The sequence below is a fragment of the Augochlora pura genome, chromosome 8 (assembly GCF_028453695.1).
Source record: "Augochlora pura isolate Apur16 chromosome 8, APUR_v2.2.1, whole genome shotgun sequence".
NCBI classification, from domain to species: Eukaryota; Metazoa; Arthropoda; class Insecta; order Hymenoptera; family Halictidae; genus Augochlora; species Augochlora pura.
This window is the reverse complement of record NC_135779.1, coordinates 925,952-947,798: the sequence shown is the minus strand read 5'-3', so window position 1 is coordinate 947,798 and position 21,847 is coordinate 925,952. Positions and strand designations below refer to the sequence as shown.

At 49.6% G+C, this 21,847-nt stretch overlaps 1 protein-coding gene across 5 annotated transcripts in view; it reads right to left on the bottom strand.

Moving 5' to 3' along the window:
* Window positions 1-109: 109 nt before the first annotated feature.
* The window catches only part of Nmo (serine/threonine-protein kinase nemo), a 170,534-nt gene continuing 148,796 nt past the window's right edge, over window positions 110-21,847 (bottom strand). Inside the window, exons 10-11 of one of the 5 annotated variants that reach the window (XR_013494676.1) lie at window positions 19,876-20,127; window positions 14,244-14,370 (exon numbers count right to left, since the gene is read on the bottom strand). Coding sequence is in view for 4 of the 5 variants with exons in the window: in XM_078188340.1 (XP_078044466.1) it covers window positions 14,316-14,370 (55 nt within the window). In the remaining variant the exon portion in view is untranslated. Of the gene's footprint in view, window positions 7,404-7,788; window positions 12,662-14,193; window positions 14,371-19,875; window positions 20,128-20,422; window positions 20,684-21,847 lie in introns of those variants that run through there. The other 4 variants (XM_078188342.1, XM_078188344.1, XM_078188340.1 and 1 more) reach the window with 4 other exon arrangements.

Sequence of the window (21,847 nt, the reverse complement as noted above, 5' to 3'; positions counted from 1 at the left end):
TTGGAGAACTCGACGGACATTTCGTCGGACGATCGTTGCGCGCCAGAGAGGAATAAAGAAACGAGCCACTGCTTTATCAAAACATGTATAACGATTTATTGAGGAGCTATTCAAGCATGTTAAATTTCATGAAATGCAGGTACCTACCTATCTACTCACTAGCGTTACATTAGACGCGCATTTTACTCGCAAAACTGTACGATCTATTTGTTTTGAAGGAGAGATGCATAGAATTGCATTTTAGTTCCCGCCGCGGTCCGTGCGTCCGCGTCCGACCGGATCGTCGCCAAGAATTTTCTTTTATTAAAAAATAAATATTCGACTATCCACAGAACTGTTCCAGACGTGTCGGAATCGGTAGAACGTTACTTCAGTTGTCTCTCTTATTTTTCTCTTTCTTCTTCTTCTTCTTCTTCTCTTTTTTTTTACACTCGACAAGAACAAATTCTAGAATAGAATATCCTCTTTTCGAATAGAATTTTCCATCGAACGACTTCTTTTTTTATTCCACGACAAGGCCGCGCGCGATTCCGTCGGACGCGATCGCCGTTCCCCCGGCGCGTATTCTCATTTAAATCTGCCTAAGTTAGTTTTGATTGCCAGTCTTCAATGCTCTGGTTTTTTTTTCGTTTTCCTTTTTGTCCTTTATTTAATCGTCGTTCGCTTCCCTCCTGTTACACGTTCTCGTCCGAACGCCGATCTCCTACGAAATTTCGAGTGTCCGGCCGATTAAACTTTCGGGTCCTTTGTGTGGTGTGCTCGCGCGATACAAATGTCAGCTGTTTCTTTTTTGTTTTTTTTTCTTTTCGTTTTCGTTTGCTCGCAACACCGGGATCACGAGCGTCGCGAGAAATCGAGAATCGCGATCGAGTCTCGATGTCTCGGCGACGCTGGTCCCCTCTCACGATCTATATTTTCCGGAGAATCTCGCGAAATTGAAGTTGCTCGAACGATCCGTTACGTTACAGACTGTTCCAACGAGCCTGGCACGATCGAAAGGTTTCAATAGCAAAAATTCGACTCGTCTTTCGCTCGTCGACGGAAGTGGAAACTCGTTGGGGGAAACTCGCGGCCCGTGGAAATGCACGCTTTCGAATCTCGTGTTCGCGCGTGTTCTCGTCGGATCGTTGGAACAGCCTGTAGAACGATCGGAAATCGTAGAGTCAAGCTTTTCGTACATCTGAATAGGCATAAGAAGCAAAAGAGGATAGGTTCGGCGAGAATGCCAAACGTGAATCCGTCTCGAGATCAGAATCGCGCACGGGAATCAACGAATCTAAAATCGTGCATAGAAAATAAATGCAATGGAAACGAACGGAGTCGAGATTTCCAAACGTCCGATACCGGAAATCAAATTCTGCCTTTGGGGGATTCACATTCGCAACTCGAAGCCTTTCCCTAGCGCGTCTTCGAGCGAACCTCTCTCGAATTTCCCGCGACAAATCGGCAACGTTCGCTGTGCCGTACGGGCGAACGACAAAAAATCATAGTCTCTCTCGCCAGAGATACATTTGGTCGGGAAAGTTTAATCGTCTCGCCTTAAACATTAAACTTCGAAACTTGAGTGGGTGAGTGTGTACCGCGCGTGTGTATGTGTGTGTGTGTATTTTCCATGCGAGTGGTACTCTTTTTTATTCCCGTGTGTCAGTGGATTCGTTTTGATTCGGAGTTCCCGCGGTTTGATTATCCATCGAATTGTCCGTCCGACAATTCGGACGCCGCACGGAAATCGGAAAAAAGGCTGGAATCGACTACAAAACTCTGTTACTCTCTCTCTCTCTCTTTCTTTTTTGTCTTTTGTTGTCCGTGTGGAACGACTCTACGACGATAACTGCTGTGTGCCATACATCGAGAAGTATCGATCGATCTCGCGCCGCCCCGTCTTCTCGCCGAAGAATCCCGCGAGAACGAAAAACGAGCCGCGCAATCTCGTCGCTTTTCTCTCGCTCGGTTCTTCTTCGCCCGAGAACCAACGGCGCGCTTAATTATAATCCACGAACGTTTTTTTTTTCTTTTACAGCTAGTATCAGAGAAAACAGGGGCTCGGGACCAGTTTCGTTCTCGCGTCTTCGAAAGCTCGTACGAAATCGACGCTCGTCCAATTTTATAATAAATTGTTTCTGCTCGAAACGCTTGTAAAAGATCGTCTCATGATCGCATGAAACGATCAGTCCTGTGAACACACCGTTACGTATTCGATAAAAATCTGCGATTCGTCGCAGAAGAGAATTCAGACTTCAACGGTTTCACATTGAATTTAGATGACAGATCCGTTGCCGGCTCGGCAAATCCATCCTCGAGGATCATTGTTTAACGGAATAATAAAAAAAGAAAAAAAAAACACCGAACGTTCGGTGTAGTCATCTTTATCGAAATTATCCAGCCTTTAATTTGCGCGAACGTTTCTTTCGATCGTTAGCGAAAACGGTCCCGAGCGCGCCCGGTGCGTAGACACATCTACGACATGTGCACGATAAATCTTTTAAATATCGACTGCGATCAAGATCGCGCGTTGACTCGAAAGCTTACATCGAATAGTCCGTTGAATTCCGCTTCGGGGCGGGCCGACTGTTAGTCGCCGATCGTCGGCCCGGCCCGGGTTGTACGTTAAAATGAACGGGAGCTAGTTTTCGAAGAAACGCGATTCCGTTAGTCGCAAATCGATTTTACAAGGACTACGTAGTAGTTGTGAAAGACACGATTTAACCTACGATCCAGGAGGTCGATGTCGATGGAGACGACGCCCTACGTGGCAGAAGGAAGAAGGGCTCTCTATTGCGCGAACGCGTCGTTGTGAACGGTCCCGCTTCTTCTTCTTCTTCTTCTTCTTCGCTCCTTCTTCTTCTTGTTCTTCGTTGGAAAGATTCGTGGTAGCGGTTCGTATACAAAATTCGAGAAAGTCGTCTAGTGATCTTCGGCTAAATTGCTCATGAAAAATCTATGGGGGCATTGGTTCTCTACACGGTACACAACGTCTCCCCCGAGATCGACCACCGGCTACACACCATACACGGAGAAAAAGGGTGATACAAAATCTATGCCCAATCGAAACCGACACACACAGATAGAATAAACTGCGTTTAGTTATTAGTTAATAGTGATCAGCAAATAGTTGCTTCCATCTCGTTACGTAGATTAAAACAGAGATATAGGCGTCGACACGTAATCTTTTTTCGGTATGCTTCTTCTTTTTTTTTCCCCGTATCGTCTTCTTTACAAGGTTATCCCTATATACAACGTGTACACCGCCATCGTCGCGATGGCCGCTAGTGTCGTTATCACCTCCGCTCGATTGCTAATTAGTCCCGAGCCGGCGCGATCCGCGCGGAAACTCTCGAGCTCTCGATCGATCGTTCGATCTTCTCTCATCAACTTTAGAATTTGCTTCGCCGAGAGATCCCTTCAAAAATATCCTCTTTCGATTCGAATCTCCCGCCAGAAAATCGCCGACTCATTCTCGCCCACAATTTCTCTCTCTCTCTCTCTCTCTCTCTCTTTCTCTCGCAGTCATTCTTCACTCGCATAATATATTACAAGTTGTGTGTCCTCTACTGTAATATTAACGCTGCGTTCGCAAAGAACTTGTACTGTTTACAATTAATCAATTATTTATAAAAATTACACGGCGGAGATCAGCCTCTCTACTTCGTCCCCCTATTTCGCCTACAAGTAAACAACTTTTCGCCGCCCCTAGAGCTCGCGGCTTCGTTTAGTATGATACACTTTTGCCGGGCCAGTCACGGGCCCGGCGCTTCGATAAATACACACAGGGTGGCGACGACGATCTTTTGGCGGGATATCCTCGAAAATCTGTATCGATCTCCGCGAGCGATCGCGTCGATCCTGCGAGACAGTCTCTGCGAGAGAGAAACATGCGCCTTGCCCACCGGGCCGGCTTTCCATACCCCAATGAAAAATTTCTTTCCGTACCTGCCACCCACGATTAATTAATTTTTTAAGCAAATACAAATACCCACTGCCATATTACTGCTAAAGAAAAATTGTTCAAGCCGTACTTGCCACCCTCAATTATTTTTTCGATAAAATAGAAATTCGGTTGGACCCGAACGTTCTTTTTAAATCGATGAATTTATGTAAAACTGTTCTCGACTCCTGCGACGCACTAATTTGTCTCCCGAAATAACATGTTCTCTTGTGCTTTTATGAACGATAAAACGGGGGTGGCCGCCACTAAACTTCGTTTCTCCAAACGAATTACGTCGCGCGATGATCCGCTAAAACGCAAGACTGCGGATTTCGCGCGTACGGAAAACACGCGTGACCACCCACACAGTCTGAAACCATTGCACAAGACTTCTGTTAATAGCCCCCGAATAGAATAAAGACGTTGTTCCTCGAAAGCAGCGCCAGGGTTTCCTGGTTCGAATCCTAACAAACCGACAAGTCCTCGTTCATCCGAAGAAGATCTCGAGGACGGGACGAATCGATACCGTTTAAACTTGATTCTCCTCCGCCACGTTACCACTTCTCCGCGGTTCGCGCGCCGAGAGTTCCGCAGAAAAAACCCGCGGCCGGAAATCAGGAAAATTGGTCGTGGGTGGCGCGACGGATCGAGCGCGCGCGTAGAAGGCATAATGCGAGCGCCCCTAAAAGTTAGTTTGGCCGTGAATTTCGAGTGTGTTCGAGCCGCGCCGGTCAACCCCCTGTAAGGTCGCCGCGCGCGAGTAGTCGGCGAATCCGCGATTCGCGTGCTCTAAAAGCTGCTCTCGGTGGAAACACCTGGTGTCCACGCCGTTTCCCTTTTCCCTCGCGCACGAGAGCCCGGCACCGTCGGCCGAGTTCGCCACAGAACGAGTCCTCGAGGTTCGTTTTCGATCCGGATTCCCCTAACTCGCCCCGAACGTCTTCCCCTCGGTCGACTCGCGAAGTTGGATCGCGAGCGGCTCCGGGAGGTCTTCGGGGGTTGACAGTGTTCTTAGCATTATCACAGAGGAATTTTGTGGCTGCTCGAGCAACCGGACGAGTCAGCAGGCGTAAACTTTCCATCGGATTATGCGAGTATCGCGAACGCGTTTGCATCTGCTGAGTCGGCTCGTTCGGAGGAGTATAGTTTCGCGAGGACTCATCTCGGTCGAGCGACCGGTGAGAACGGAGGGACGCGCGCGGGGGGACGTTTCAACGATCGAGGGTGCGCCGATCGCGACGCGCGATCTTCTCTCGATCGATCTCTCAAATCTCCCGATCTCCGCTCCTTCAGGGGGCAGTCTAAGCTTGGGCGTCCTCGACAGGGTTCTGCGAGTAAAACCGTGTCGTCGGTACGAATGAAAAAAATATATCCTCGATCCTGGCGGCGGCCGGCCTCTAGGATCGTCTCGTGGATCGAGAAGCGATCATTCCTACCCCTCTCGCTTTCGAAGAAAACCCGTTCTGAATCGTGAAAATGCCTTTTTCGAGGGCTGTCTCTCTTAACCCTAGGCGTCCGTTCGCCGGTGTTTTCGCGTGTGCCTGTGTCGCGCGCAAAAGTTCTCCTTAAGTCCTACAGAATGGAAGATTAGCGAGGGGGGAGAACACCGTGTGTCCTTGAAACAACAGAAAGGAAAAGTTGACGCGAGTCTCCGAAACCCACCGCGGAAATCCTAGTCTAAAAAATACGCGCGCGTGTCCCGCGAATCGGAGCCGTCCTCGCGCCTGCTCGCCTAAGTACAGTTCGCTAACACGAGTAAAACCTTAGAACCATAATCGGCTTGGTAAACCTAGTCTAGCTATATGTACAACTGCTGTGTGAGGTCTGTCTCTCCCTTTTGTGCCCGGTCGGCCACCCGGGTACCCCGGATTTCGTTTCTCCTCTCCCTCTCTCTTCCCTTTTCTCCTTCTTTCGATTTTCGTTTCGCTATCCGTCGGGGGGCACGTCCGCGCCCCCTCCCCTTCCATCTTCTCCTGGTTGTACACTCCCCCCCTCTATCTTTGTTAACGCTAATTGTGAAAAGGCTTCGGGCTACTTTCAAGGTACGCGAATTATCTCGAGGTTACGCGCTAATATTTACATCGCTCGCGAGTGTTAACAATGGTGCTTGACACCAGCTCTCCCGACTACTCTCGACTTTATACAGGGTCGCTCGCTGTAGCCTGCCACCCCTGGAAGACTCGTTCAACGTCTCTCCCTGTTAAATTCCCATTTTCTTGCAGGATCCTTAAAACGGTACTCGATCGACATTTCATCCTTCGCGACTAAACATTTAGATGATTGCACACCATCTTGATGGAACGTCCGAAAGTTTTGCTCGCTGAATCGAACCCTTAATACGCTATATTGGTAGACAAGTGTTTTTCCACAATTTACCGTCTCGTTAAGCTGAACCTAATCATGGAGCGAGTCCGAAATATTCGAAAATGTCGTATCGCTATCTACGACTTGTCAAAGTTGATCTAAAAAGAGGAAATAGATCTGTATTTAATTCTCGTTTCTCGTAACTGCTCTAAAAGGTCCAAATTAAATCCTCCGATGAAAAGTTGCAATGGCAAAAATGAGAACTTTTCAGAAGAGATAACGTACCTCGATTTCTTCTTTCGGGAAGGCAGACTATAGAAGCGTTTTCCGAGCTCTCTCTCTCTCACTCTCTCTCTCTCTTTCTCTTTCTCTCGCTGCTATATCTTTTCGCGAGCGAATCAATTGCGGGCTCAAGGTCAGTGGGCGGAGCGATCCCGGCTCCCCGCCCTCGATTCTTCCGAGAAGTGGGGGGAAACGCCCTTGAGCGATCAATCGAGCTCGAGCAGTCCGGATCCAGAGGGGCGCGAGCTAAACTCTCCGAGAAGCTGGATCTCGATCGAAACGATCGCTGGAAGTTCATCGGGAAAAAAAAACGGGAGTGCTTCGATGAGAGGATTTATCAGTCGCGTTTTTTATGGATCGTCGCTGCTTTCTCTCACTCATTCACTCACTCTCTCTCACTCTCTCTCCCTCTCGGGTTAACAACGACAATCTGGCAGTGGTGACGCAAACTGTTTTTTCTGTTTTCAAATGTTTTCTCTTCGTTTCGTTTAGGGGAAGAACTACGACCGGTAGAGTCTTCTTTAGAATGAGATACGCTGTAAACGTGTGGCACGTGCGAACGACATTAGTTAGGTGGTATTGGTTTGTTAATTTCTCGCTTGTTCGGTTCTCGAGTACACACGCCTAACACATGCCTGGAAAACTGATGTCTCTCTCTCTCTCTGTACAGATGGGGCGGCCCTCTCGTTGTCATTCCGCGCCGATGTCCTTTCGGTTGACGGAAGTTAGGCGAGCCCCCGGTCCCCGGGGGTTTTTGGAAATTTCGGACTTTTACAATAGCGGTACCGCAGCGGTGTTGACGTTCGTGCGGTCGATTGCGGTCATTTGCTCGCTGGATCGCTAGAGATCGGTCCTTGGATCGTGGGGGATCGTCTGTTCCGCCCTCAAGTTGCTAGTAAAGACAGTTTCGCAATCGTCAATTAGGATGACACTTTTATATGGACGATAGTTATTTCGCTTCCGCTATTTATTGCTTTACCGTTTAGCGAACCGAAGGTTGTTTCGAACACGAAAAATGGCCTAACTCGAGACTAGATCGACGCAGAATGGGGAGTCCGCCTAATCTTGGTATCCGAGACCCTGCGATCGATGCCGTATCCATCGATTCGATCGGCTCAGCCTTCTCAAATCCGACCGTATTCTATCGTTCTTTAATCGAACCATCGAACTTTGTGCAATAATGCTGAAAATCGAGTTAGAACGCTAAATTCTAAAAGAAGTTATTCAGCTCTACAATTCCTCTGAAATCTTCTACCACCTATTTAAAATTTTTTAAATATCGTCGGAACGATTTCCGAGCGTACAATGAATATTACAGTCGCTTTCATCGAAAGAACTAATTGAAACATCGTATAATCGCTGCGAACCAGAGGCTGTTCGAACTTCGGCGATCTAATTGCTCCGTGGAGGATCACGGGAGTGGATCGCAGGGTCACCGGACTCGCTAAATAGATCTAATCTCGTGGATCGTGCCCCGTACTATCGATTACTCGCGCCGAACCGTGCAATCCCGGTTGCGTCGTGTGCGCATATCGTCTACGCTAAAGTGTTCAACGCTTAAAAGTCGAACCGACACGCGTGTCGCCGCCGTAGAACTGAATATATTAAGGCCTCTTAGTTGCTAACGACAGGTCGCCTCGCGTATCCTCCAAATTCGACTTATTCGCTAATTTCTCTTTTTCTTTTCCACCGACGACGATCGTTCTTGCGAATTACGCGCGCGCGTGCCAATCGACGACCAATCTACGTGGATCTGCGATCGAGGAAGTCTCACCCCCCTCTTGTCCCGATTCTTGGCCAGCGTGAAGCGATCGGAAATTAAACGGAGCTTCGGAGAGACGGATCGACACTCGATATCGCAACTACGTGGATCGCCTTTTAATTTATAGTTTATAATTTCAAGGGGTAGCTTGTATTTGTGGGAGAAGTTTGGCATATAGATTTTGTGCTCGCGATTTTATTGTGTCTGCTAAACCAACGCTTTTCTCTATTCTTTACGTACTAAATTTCATTTAATTTCAATGATGAAAAGTCTCGCGCTGTTCGCTTTCGTTTCGGCGCAGAGTTTTCAAACGATTCTCGTTGAATTAAATAAACGCCGACAGTCCTATCTTTCGCTCGTCGAGTCACCGCGGTGTGCACCTCCAAAAATGCGAAAACGAGCGAGATCTGTCTCTCCGAAAGCCGTCGTGAACCCAAGGAAACCGCGAAAGGAAAGATCGCCGCGCGAGAAACCTGAAAGAAACGCGAGGGGAGGAATAACGAAGAAAAAAAAAGAGAAACAAAAGAAAATAACGAAAAAGAAATGGAAGAAAGAAACAGTTTTGGGAAGAGTGTGGAGGTGACGGTAAATGATGGTGCCAGTGACCGGAGACAAGAGAACCACTGGTTTTCCAGTCGTTTTCACAACGCGATCTCTCCTCTTTCTCTCTCTCTCTCTCTCTTTCTCTCGCGCGCGTTTGTTGTCTCGTCACATTTCTCTCTCTTTCTCTACCCCCTCTCTCTCTCTCTCACTCTTTCTCTCTCTCTCCCACTCGGTCGTTTTCCGCAGCGCAACTTTTATTGTTTCTGTAGAACCCGTGCCAGCCACTTTCCATTAATGAAGGCATATTCGCTAGTGTTTTTTGGAGTATACGTGGAGTTTTTTATTTTTTTTTCTCTTTTGTTTAATTGTCGCTTAATTATTCATTATCTATAAACGTAGGTACCTTACACGACTTAATGCATTATCACCTAGCCTCCAGTTATTTTATTCGCTTACAGTCCCGTCGGCACATACGCCGACGAGTACCAAAAACCATACACGCACACGTGGGATGCGGTCACGCACGCACGCGCGCTACCGTTATATCGTTTTCGCGAAAATCGTGAACGTGTTCAAGGAAAAAAAAAAGGAAATGCTCGCGTACACACGCTCGTACGCGTCCTCCTCTCCGAAAGCGCTCGTCGCGTTTGCGATTTTCCCTCTATCGCGTTAGCTTTTTTCGGTCGAGAAACAGCTCTCGTTGCACGCACACATCTCATAAACACACGCACGCTCTCTCTCTCTCTCTCTCTCTCGTTCTCAGTGTGCACGTTAAATTACCGACTGACCAGCTACGAATGAGTCTATATATTTACAGGTCTCGCCTCGCGTTAAGTAATCGTCTACGCGTTACTTCGATCTTTTGTTTTTGCTCTCGGTTTTAATAGGAAACATTAATCACACGCACTCGATCGATCATCGACGCTACATTTCTCTCTCTCTCTCTCTCTCTCTCTCTCTCTCATTCATTTACTCTCTTTCCCGCATGCACACACTCGTATCTACGTACTCCGTTTTCATTCTCCGCAATCCCCGCGCTTAATCCACGGGGATCGATTAAACCGCGAATAATCGGAACGCGGAACTTCGACGATCCGTTCCAGACGATCATCCAGGTTCGTTTCGGAAAAAGGCAGACGAATTTGATTTTTTTATTTACAAGGCAGAAGTCGATCGATGCGCCTAACACGGAGGGATCTGTTCGAAGAACAAAGAAAGGATATTCGAATCGCGATGTAAAATCCTGGAAGTTCGACAATAAAACGCGCGGGGTCTTTTGTCTGATTCTTTTTTTAATGCTCTTCGCGTTTTGGCGAGTGTCTAAATTATGAAATGTAAACGAAGAAAAATCAAGGTTTTCTAACAGAAAACTAGCGCAGCCTGCACTGCCAAGTGCTTAAAAATATATACGAAATTTCGACGATTAAATCGAACGTGCATCAACCGTTCATATTTCGAACGATTAGCGTAATCGCGTAATCTTGTACACGAAACTAAAACTAAAAATTTCAAGTTAACCAAATGCTCGTAATTTCGCTCACGTTAAAATGTTCGCAAGATGGAAGACCGTCCGTCGAAGTTGCCGCGCGAATTACAAAAGTCCTCGCCCCCCGGTTTTACCGACCAGATAATACGAGGGAAACTGTAGGCGGCGCGAGTTTCGCGCGAATCGCGGATGAACGTTCGAGTCTCCATGAGTATGCTAAAAGTTATGTACACGGTGATCGCTCGATGACTTATTTACAAATGACAGGAGAAGCGGTCAACTACGCCGAGACGATGAAAAACCGACTGCGGGACCGAAGGGTGATAGCAAACGAAAAACATCGACGCGGAAAGGCTCTCGCGACAGAGTCTCGGCGATCCACGGATGGATCTCGCGATCCATAGATAGATCTCTTGATCCAAAGATAGATCTCGCGATCCGGGACCTCGATCGTCCGGGAAGATCGATCTTCGCCGCTCAACGTCCTCGGATTGAGCCTTCGAAAGCGCTTCGCGATATTCCGAAACGGGAACAGGCAGATGTCCGATCGTCTTCGTCTCTTCCGCTCGACGAGTCGCTTACAAAAGTGTTTAATAAGGTATCGTTAAACTAGAGACGCTTCGAACCCGACGAATCGGTCGAGATCGGGGAATAACGAGCGGGTGTCTCGTTGCCGTGAAATGGTACAGAGGAAAGACAAAGAAACGAGAGTCGAGTCGCCGATTGATACCTGGGAGAACCCGGCGTCCTCGCGAGCTACTGGCTACCTAAGTTCCTTAAACTAAAATCACACTCAGAACGTAATTAACGGCGCCGAGCGTCTTCCGCCCGGCTCCGGGATGCGTCTCGATCGGGGCTTGACGACTACTCTCACAAACTGTTACAATTTAATTCAGAAATGAAAAGGGAACAATATCTTCTCTATCAAGGTTCTCTACCGCTATTTTGGTTTTCGTATTGCTATTTTCGCTCGCGACAAAATATGTTTAACGGAGCATTCACGAGGAATTAGAGGTCGGTATTGTTAGAACAGTCTCCAAGCCCCGGTAAGAATACTATAATCGTAAACTATGATCTACTGGTAAAAATCGACGTTGCCCAAAAAATGGTCTCTGTCGTCAATCTTCGCGAGGGGAAATATCGATTTGATCGGTAACGATCGATCCGCTGAATAGAGCGAAGCCGCGGCAACGTTTTCGCGACTCGTGATCGGAGAAACGAAGCTCCGAGCTTGCTATCTACAGACGATATCGGACGATTCGAACAATTCTCTCTGTCTCTCTCTCTCTCTCTCTCATACATACGCACGCATTCTCTTTACATCTGAAGCGGACGTTCACTTCCGATTCGCGATCTATAGGCAGTGCATTTTTCATTGGAATAAATCGCGCGGTCCAGCGAGTGCCGAGAATCCTCGCGATTCTCGGACTCCCTCGGGAAGAAGACGGCGGACGACGATCTTCTTCGAGACGGCGGATGAGGAAGCGTCGCTCCAGGTCCTCTTCGTTCATCGAATTCTATCGCGGACGTCCGCCGATCGTTTTGAATCGATCGGACGGTTCTCAATTGCGGTTTCTTGATCCGAGAGCGACGCTTCGGTCCTTGGATCCTTCGAGGTCGCCAGCCGATCAGACGATCTGTGCGCGACATATCGAGCGGCTGGCTGGTGTGCTCTCATGTGGGTCGTTCGCTGGATCCATCGCGGTTGGTTGAGCTTTGCCTTCGAGCTCTCCAAAGAGGACGCAACATCCGTCCACAGCTGAAAAGAAGCCTCTGCGTTTTGGCTCCTCTTGGCCGAGGTGCATGCGTCAATCACCGTTCGGTCCACCAGGGCTCTTTCCAGCTCCGCACGGGATCCAGAATCTCCCGAGCCACAAAATGTTTCTACATTTCATTCGAAGGAAGTACCCGCGAGGTTCTTGAAAATGTAGTCGAAGGCGCGAGCCACCTCTTCGAGGCCTCGTTTAGGGTTGGCCGAAACTCCGAGGTCGCCAGAGGTCTCTTCCGGTCAGCTCCTTTCTCCTTTCCTCGGCGGATCGACTCGGTCGTGTCTCGCGTCGCCAAACGGTCGCGCTAATTAAGATACGCTTACGAACCGATTGTAAAAATTATGGTCGCGGGACACTGGTCGCTGAAAGGGAGCAAGGGGCCTGACTTAGCTCCTGATTCGATCTCGTGTTTTAGAATATCGTAGAGATCGCAACGCTTACGTAAAAGTCTGTGTAGTGACTATGCGAAGCGATTCACTGCGTGTCAAATAAATTCTGTTTCTTCCCTCGGTTGCACCTTTTACTGTGTTCGAGCCGATAATCATATTGTTCAGTTCATCTGTTAGGGACGTTCCACTGAGTCAATAATACTGGAATGAAACGAAATCTGTTTCGACAAGGTAAAGATCTTTCGCATCTCGACACTTCTATCAATTGGGAAGTACGAGATCGATGTTAATAAAATTTGCAGAATACTGTCGCGTTCTCTCAAACCGATCGATCCGTTTCTAATAAGAAACCCAATTGATCGATTAGAATTTCGACCGCTCACCCTACCCCCGGATCAAACTGTGCCCACCCGCGTTATTAAAAAAATTAATACAAACGTGCTTCGACTTAACAAAATAAAACAATGTTATACCCGCTAAATATCATTTCCGCGAAAACAAAACTATTCGTAGAACCGTAAAATCTGAAGACAATGGAATCGTAAAACCACCCCATTCTTTTACTCTAAATTAAACTACCCTAACAAACGTTACCATAAAATCGCTAACGTAGAATCAACGAACGAACGAATAAAAAAAAGAAATCGATTAACGAGGATATTAATTAATATCGAACGAACACACCCGTCCGAGTCCTCTCTCCCGGACAAATGGGGTATTATTTACCTTGTCGGAGCGCGATCACAGAGATCACTGGGGCAAACCCCGCCGCGATCGATTTCGCAGCCCCGAACACAATAGAAGGCTCGCCTCGATCCCCGTAGTCGAAGCTTTCGCGGGATTTTCGCGATCTCGAGGACGAAACGTAGGAACGATTCAGGCTAGCTTTCTCCCGTGAGGATCGCGATCGATCGCCCGCTAAGTGTCCGCGCGACCGCGCGTGTTCGGTACAGCTATATACGTACAGGAAGTGTGTAAAATCTAAAAAGAAAAAACAGTTGAGAAAGGAAAATAATAAACGACTGGCCCGTCTTTCCGACGCTCTCTTACAGACTATACGCTCTCCCTCCTCTCTCGCATCTCCCTCTAATTCTCGCCCTCTCTCGCGCGCTGCAATCACCCTCGAAAACTCTGATCGCCTGGCGTTTCCGCTGCCACCGCCGCTTCTGCTGTCGCTGCTGCTGCAGGTCGGCTGCTCTTCGAATCTTCGTAATTGGCTACTTCATCCATTCTTCCTAAGTAAGACTCCACTCTCCCGTTCACTCTCTCCTCTCTTTCTCTCTCGCTCCCCTCCATCCCTTCCGTATGTATACAGCGGTATGTATAATATTTATGTATATATGTATAGAGTGATATCTATATACATACACGTCTATGTATATATATATCGGCTAGTCGAAAATTGAGGCTACAGTGCTCGGCAGTCTATTGTCTCTCTTGGCTCTTCTCTCTCCGCGGCTTCTTCGCCTTTCGGCTCCTCTTCCGGTCCCCCGTCATCCTCGTCCTCCATCTTCCGGCCTCTTCTTCTATCCTTCGTTCTCTGTATCTCCTTTTACCCTTTCTTTCTCTATACCCTGCTCCCTTCTCTTTCCAATACATTTCCCTCTCACTCTCTCTTTCTCTCTCCCATTCTCTCTTTTTCTCAACCCCCTGTCTGGTTGTCTACAGTCTTTCTACCTCACCTCTGTCTTATGTATATATATATTTTATATATATATATGTTTCTCTCTCCCCCTCATCCACTCTCCCTCCCGCTCTTCAGGCTGTCGGAAATCCTCTAAGTTTCGTATCTTCGCATCTTCGCGTGACGCGAATATTCTCGGGTCGGCCGTGTTCGCGATATCGGACGAGGTTTTTATTCCCATTGGTGAGGAGAGGGTGGCAATTCCGAGGGATGGGCCACCGTGGAGCTGCAAGTCGTACGAAGAGATCATTAGAGGCTGATTATTTTTTTTTGTTGCGGGGAAATTTTGTTCTTTGGTATACTTTTTTTTTTTTTTAGTTATATACTTTTTATTTGTTTTTTTTTTGCTTGTTTTGTTTTTCTGTTCTATCTAATAAACGCTCTTGTCATTCTTTACGATTTGTCAAAAGACTCGGGTATATGATTATACGTATACAAAACACAGTTTTTGATTGACTTGCGGGAAGAACAGAGGTGTGTGTGTGTGTGTGTGGCTATGCTTTCGAGCCTCCGACGCCGTCTTTTGGACACGGGGGACCCAGTAAAGTCGCTCTTATTATTTTTTTTCTTTTGTTTTCTCGACTTCTTTTTTGTTTTCGATACCTCGATACCTCGATAAAACATTCGAATCGTTCCTCCGAGCGTTCTGTAGTTACTCTCACGTCCGTTCGGTCGCTCCGCGGATTACTGGGTCCTGCGGTCCACGGGCGGGATCTTCGAGCCAAGGTCAACGGGGGCCTCCACCAATCGAAACCCGATGCAAGCGGATACAAGGCAACACTCCTCGTAGGGTAGATCCTGACGTTGATCCGTTGGCTCGACGAACCGGCTCGGAGGCTCGAACACTAAAAGAAACTGTACACGACGAAAGTGCAAAGTGCTCCTCGCTATCGGACAGGCTTTCTTTCCGTAGACGAGCTTTGCAAAGCGTTTGCCTCGGCACTTCGAGTTCCGTCGGCTAACAAACCAGGAGCGGGGATAGGGGCGGGGCTCTGTTGTTCAGACCTGGGTAAAATGACATTTCGAACGGTCGTTAATTTCTGAAACGTTCTCGAATCTAGAGAAAAATCCAAGTTCGTTGCAAATAAACTATAGACGAGTAAATAGATATGGTTATGTAATTAAATAATTAGGAAGAGCAATTCAATGACTACATTTTAGTTAATTTTCGATAGTTCGAAGTGTACCCAGCTCTGACAGCGGCACGTCTCGACCGTGACGAATTGCAATCGAGCGTGAATGAGACGGGGCTGTGGAGGATGGTAGGCGTTGCGATGGGCGGGACAACGAACAAAAAGAAAACTGAAGATCGCAAACCGGACGGGATGCAGAGACGCGTGCAATTGGCCGATGAACGAGCAAACAACCAACTGGGACCAGGTAGAGTCAATGTCGCTGGCGGAGAAGCCTCGGCCAAGAGGCGGGGTATTGGAGCATTCCTACGGGATTGACAGACTAATGGGGTGAACGATCGATCGCCGTGGCTCGATCGGTAGCTCTCTACCGGGTATCCGATTGTTAACTAACGTTAAGGACGAAGTCGACCGGCCGTTCGAGATCGGCGGGAGGAGCCGGCGCGCCCCACCGCGACGCTGGGCCACGCCCATTGCCGCGCGGCCCCTCCCTCGCACCATGCGATACCTCGGGGAGAGGGGGCAGAGCGGTCTCGAGGGCGACCGATCGAATTCGACGGGCAAACGTAGAATTAGGTTCCAAGCTGCTAAGTGTCTACCGTCGCGCGGACGTTTCGATTCTCGAGCGAGGAAACGCTCTGCGTTCTCGTGACGATCGATTCGAAGAGCCGCGCGAACACCTTCCGGTCGTTGGATCGAGAGAAACGAAGTATAGTTTGCAACTCGCTCCTCTCTACCCATCCGACCCCGAGGAGCGGGGGCGTCGACTCCTTGAATGCTACGTTGTCGGAAGGGGTCGTGACCGACAGCTCTGGAGCTGAACAAAAAACATGAAAAACGCTTCGTCTGATTTGCCATGCAGCTGTCAGCGTCGGTGACAGCCGACCGCGGTGCATCCCCCGTTCGTATGCCGCTCGTTCTTCGCGTCTCTCTTTCGGTTCTCCTCGCCGTCCCGCCTCCGCTCTCTCCTACTCTCCCCGACCCGCACCCCTTTCGCGAGATATTTTCTCCGTCAAGTTCGCGAGAAAAATCGCGCCTCGTTGGAAATAGCGCGGAACCGGTCGAGAAAAATAACGCGACGCCCCACTCCCTCGCGGCTCCGACGAGCTGGCCCCGCCCACTCACCGCCTCCAGACCCTCGACATTATTTCGGTACTTTGACAAAAACCGCCGCGCCCGAGACAAAAGGCGCCGAGTCGTTGGCCCCCTCGGTTAATTTAAACGCGCGCGGGAATTCCTCCGCGCCCGCGCACCTTCCGCGGATCCCTGGCCCCGGACGAGGAAGAAATAGAAGATAAATATGGAAGATCAAAGGGGATCAAAGGGGGGGCTGGACGTCTCGAGGTCGCAATATTTTGGAAATAAGGGGTGGCGGCGTCGCGAAGGGGTTGCGAGCTAATTCTGGGAACCGAGGGCCCGACGCGGGATCCTCCCGGACAAAACTCGCCGCGGTTTCGGCGTCTCGATGCAAAACTATGCGAGTCACGTTTTCGGCGATGCAAGTTCAAGGTCTGCGTCGGAGGTCAGCGGTTCTCAGTTTATTCTGGTGACTCGGAGCAACGGCTTCTCATTTCACAAACGCAAAACGCGCGACTCGAAATTTTGCTTTTCACCCAGGAGTTTGAGTGAGAATCGTTTTATGCATCGTTTTCGACGGGGTTGCGCGTCGTTCCCGAGACATCTGGGTGGCGGTCGCCCGACGGAGCCGGCCAAGGAGAGGAGCCAATAACAGACCGGCTCTTATCGGATCTCGTAGTCGCGTCGCGGCCCTCCGCAAACGAGCAAACTTTTTCCGGCGCGGCTGCGAGGAGCGTCGGTGGTGCGCGCGGGGGGCTTCGCAGCCCAATTTCCGGGTCACCGAAGATTTTCCCGGCCGCGGTTGCGCGCGCTCGGCAAAGCAAATCCGACGATCGTGAAACTCCCACCGAAAAGCCCCGGGGGGTGCCGCGGAGGCGCGAGAACGACAGCGACGGTCTACTCTCGCAAGCCGCCGGAGGTAATATCGTCTACCATTGTACCGTACAACCTCCGCGGGACCAACGAAAAACCTTGGACAGTGATAAAATCAGACAGATGGTGGCGTACGAACAAAAATGAAAAATAATCTGAAAGGTCTTTCAGGGGAGGGGCGGGGAAATGAAGAATCCGATAGAAACGGGCGATCGAACGTGTCCCGATTCCGCGGCGGAAAAACCACGCGGTCCTTGCGGCTCGCAATCTCCTCGATCCCCGGACGATCCGGTGGAAAATTCTCGTCGAAAAACCGAAGGGGTGGGGCGTTGACGGATTACGGTTCTTTTCCGCGGAATGATCGCGGGTTATTGTGTCAGCCGGAAGGTCCAATCGCGGCGGAGATCGTTTCGGTGGATGGACGGGGTCCAGAAGCGCGGTAGACGTCGCCGGTTGACCGACAATTCCATTTTTAACTTGTCTTTTCCTTAATTTTTCACTTCTATTAAAACGGGACGAGTTATTGCTAACCCCATCATTTTTTGCATCGAATATCAAAAAATTCAGAACGAAGGAGAAGCGGGGTTTTGCTCGCGTATTTAATAAAAATTAAATGAAACAGGCTCGTTAGCGAGTACGCGACAATCAGCGAGGTTCTATCGTAATCTTGGAGGAATCATTTCCTAGGGATCGTGGGATCTATAGCCCCGAAAGAGAGCAGGTGCGTGCTTTCGGCTATCGATCGCATCGGCGAATCGTCGCGGCGCGGTTGCAGATCCGATTCCCGTCCCCCCGTCAGCTGAAGGCTGCATGGTTGATCAGGCCATCGTACACTCGTCGTGACGACCAAAGTGCTCTGCTCGGGCGTTCTTCCAGCATTATTTACATGACCACTTTACAGAGAGAGACTCTCGTGAGCCACGCACACGCGCGCCAACGTTCGCTCGCTCTCCGCAGGGAGACATTTAACGCGAAAGGGTCAGGACTGCGGGCATCCTCGAAGGTCCACGCTATCCGGATTGAACCGATCCTCGAAGAAGGACGGTCGATCGCAATCCCCGGGCCCGTCGATTGCCCGAGGAACACCGCGAGGTCTCGTGGTCGCCGCGTTTAAACGAGCCGCGCGGCGCGCGTTATTACTTATTACCAGGCTAAAGACTCCGTTAATCACTTGCAGCGCCAAACCGGCGCTAATTAGCCGCCACGCTCGTCTTGCAAACGATGGTAGCTACCGTTTCGAAAGCGGTTCCCGTTCTACCGATTCCGTGACGCCTGATCGACCGTCTTTTACGAACGAGACACTTTTCGTATTTTCCCGTGCGGTAGATTTTGCTGCGAAAAGGAATTGCAGGGAAGCTAATTGGAAAGTCCACTGGAAACGATTGTATTTGCCTAGAACTTTAAGGCCTCGCCTTCTCACCTTTTCTAAAAAAGAGTCGAAGCTACGGCTTAACTTGTACTCTTTTAACTTCTACTCCTCGGTTGTACTCTTTTGAACTTGAAATAGTCGAAAAGGCTGTAAACGGAGACAACGATATATATGAATTTTTACTTTGAACGCGCATTGATCGGATCGCATGGTTTAACGGACGAGAGCTCGACGGAAGACGGCGTGAGGAATCGCGCGAAGCAGGATGCGGAGATTGGATGGCGTCTGGCAGACCTTCGAGGATCGATCCGGTCGAGAAACCCGATTATCCGGCGACGGTTGCGGTTCCGTTTCCGGCGGGAAAGCTGGCGCGCGCGCGCGCGTCCGGTAACGCGTGTACCACGAGCGATCGAACGCGCGCAACACGCGGCGACTCTCGCGTGTCTCTCTCGGAGCAAAAATTCTCCCGAAGAAACGTCCGAGTGGGCCTCGCGAGCGCATTCCGTGCACCGCCGGTCCTCCCGAATTTCCTCGGAAACGCAGCAATCAATTCGGCGAGCGCATCTCGCCGGGAAAGTTCCCGTGAAATGTTTGATCGTTAAAGCTGACGTAGTTATTCGGCGAAGCCGGTGATTCGAAAGTTTCGGCCGACAGTGTACACACTCGGCTGGCAAATCGTATTCTGGTCGCGCGGAACACGTAGGCGCGGAAGAGCGCGCGCGCGAACCTCGCGGCCCGCTTCTACGCGTCGACGGAAAATACCGAATATTTCCAAACGTAACCCACCCGGCGTCCTTCCCTCGAATTTCCCCGGATCGAATTATGGCTGTACGAGAGAGACCGGAGGGCGGGGCGGTGGACGGACGCGCTCATACTATACTTCCTTTAAACAACAGACTGCAACAAGAAAGCAGAGGTATGGTACAACACAACGCACACGGACTGTGTGCGCCGTGTGTCACAGCGACGATCATACGACGTGAAACGAATAAATAAACGAACAAACAAACAAACAAACGGACAAACGAAAAAGTGAACCCGTTAAGAGGTGGACGGAAAAGAAAAGAGAATCGTGGGAAACGAGAAAAATCAGGACGAAGAAACTCAAACGAGAAAGTAAAAGCGTAGACATTATCGAATACAAAACGTAAAGAAGAAGGCGGCTGCTGCTGTTATTATATATATATCTTTTTGTTTAGTTTACTTTTCTGTTCTCTGGTTTGTTAACTAAGTTGTTGTTATTTGTTTGAGAATTTCTTAAAATGGTTTGTTCAAGTACCTCTGCGAGCGAGGTCGCGTCCGGAACTAGAGCTGACTCTCGGTTCGTTCGGTTCGTTCAGGAGGAGACGTAACACGATTGGTAGTAGTAGCGGTAGTGGTAGTAGTAGTAGTAGTAGTAGTGGTAGACGATAGCGGTAGTAGTCGATAGTAGCTGACAGTGGTAGTAGATAGCTGATTCGGTACTGGTAGTAGTGGTAACGTGTACGTATACGCGGCGTAGGGCGCTGGGTCGGCGATCGGCTTGCTCTAACTTGACGGCAATAACCAACACGAGACATTATGTTACATATCTATCAATAATCAGTCATCAAAATAATTATGGTGATAGCCTTTCTCTTTTTTCCGTACTACTTCACACGCAATCTTATTTAAACCTTTTTTTCTCACGAACTTGTTTTCGGGGCTCGGGGGATCGAACCGTCGCCAAATGTTCCCTCTACGATCCTCTGTCGAGGGTTCGTCTCGACATTCATGCCTTCCTCTCACTCTCTCTCTCTCTCCCTCTCTCTCTCTCGTTCTCTTTCTCTCTCTCTCTCGCTCTCTCTCTCTTTCTCTTGCTACGAGAGTTCGTGGGCTTCACGGCGTTCCCTCCGTAACGTCGCGCGTGGCAGTTTGAGAGGAAAATCGTTCTCGTTAGTTGGTCCATCGGGACGAAAAACGCTAGGAAAATCAGGCGACCTTGCGGAGGGAGAGCGTGGTACTTTCTTCGGTTTTGATTGGAGATGGTGGGCTTTTGGCCATTGGCAGTGGAAACCGTGGAGAAAAGCGACATCTACGGGTCCATAGTTGGAGCGGTCTTGCGCTCGCTAAAAATATGAAATCGTGAACAAAAACGTGTCCGTGTCGACCGAGGCGGTCGTGCAACTTTTATAGCACGGTCGCGGCGAACCATATTTCTTTAAAAAAAAAAAAAAAAAACACGCGCGTCTCGAACAATCTTTTGGCAGAGCCAACCCCGGCGCGTCTATCTCCGGCAAACGATTTTTCAAGAATTTCCAAGAAGACGATTCTTCTCCTCGACCGTCGCTCACCGATTCGAAACGGTCGACTTGATTGCGCGTGTCGCGCGCGACAAGTTCTCCGGCTCTCTGCGGATTCGTGCGAGAAAGTCCACCATCTCGTCGTCGCTCGATCGGGAGAGAAGGGTGTGAGAACCTCGCGCCGATCGATGGATCGATCCCGAGGCACACGGTTGCACGCGCGCGCGCGGGGGAACGCGAGAGCCGGATACCGCGGTTCCATTCATAATCGTTTTTCCCACGGAAGCGTCCGGGGGGAGGAGGAGGAGGAGGAGGAGGAGGCCGCAGCCGAGAAACGGCAAGGATGATGATCCCGGTTAGGGTCGTTCGGGACAAAAGGATCGTTTCTCCTGTCTGGTTTCGATCGTTCCGGCCCTCGACTCTCCCCTGGTCGATCCTTCCCTCCCCTCTCCGCCGCGCCGCGGCGCGGCGTACTGTTTCCTCCGCGGTTTTTAATTTCCGTCCGCGACACGCTCGACCACTTCACTCACTCTCTCTCTCTCTCTCTCTCTCTTTCTCTGTCTCCCCCTATCTCTCTTCCCTCTCTCTCTTTTACTGTCCTCGTTCCCTCGCGTCTCTGCCCATTTCCGATTTCATTTGTGCCGTCTTTTCAATCCGGCTCGTCCTTACGGCTCCTATCTCTGTCACCAGAGAAAAGAGAAAAGAGAGAGAGAGGGGGGGGGGAGAGAGAAAGAGAGAGAGAGAAGAGCAGAGAAAGAGATAGAGAGAAAAGGGCGAGCACTCCCCAACCGCGAACCCTTTCGCTCCCTCTTTGCCATTTACAAAGCGCGACGAAATGTGCTTTTTTCCTTTCTTTCTTTCTGTTTTCTCCTGCGGGTTTTGCGGCCGCTCCCGCTGAGCATCGCGAATATTCCGTGGCGGCTATGGAGGCTCCACCGATATCGAGGCTCGAGATTACGTGTGCACGCGCGGCCGTAAGAGGGGTGCCCC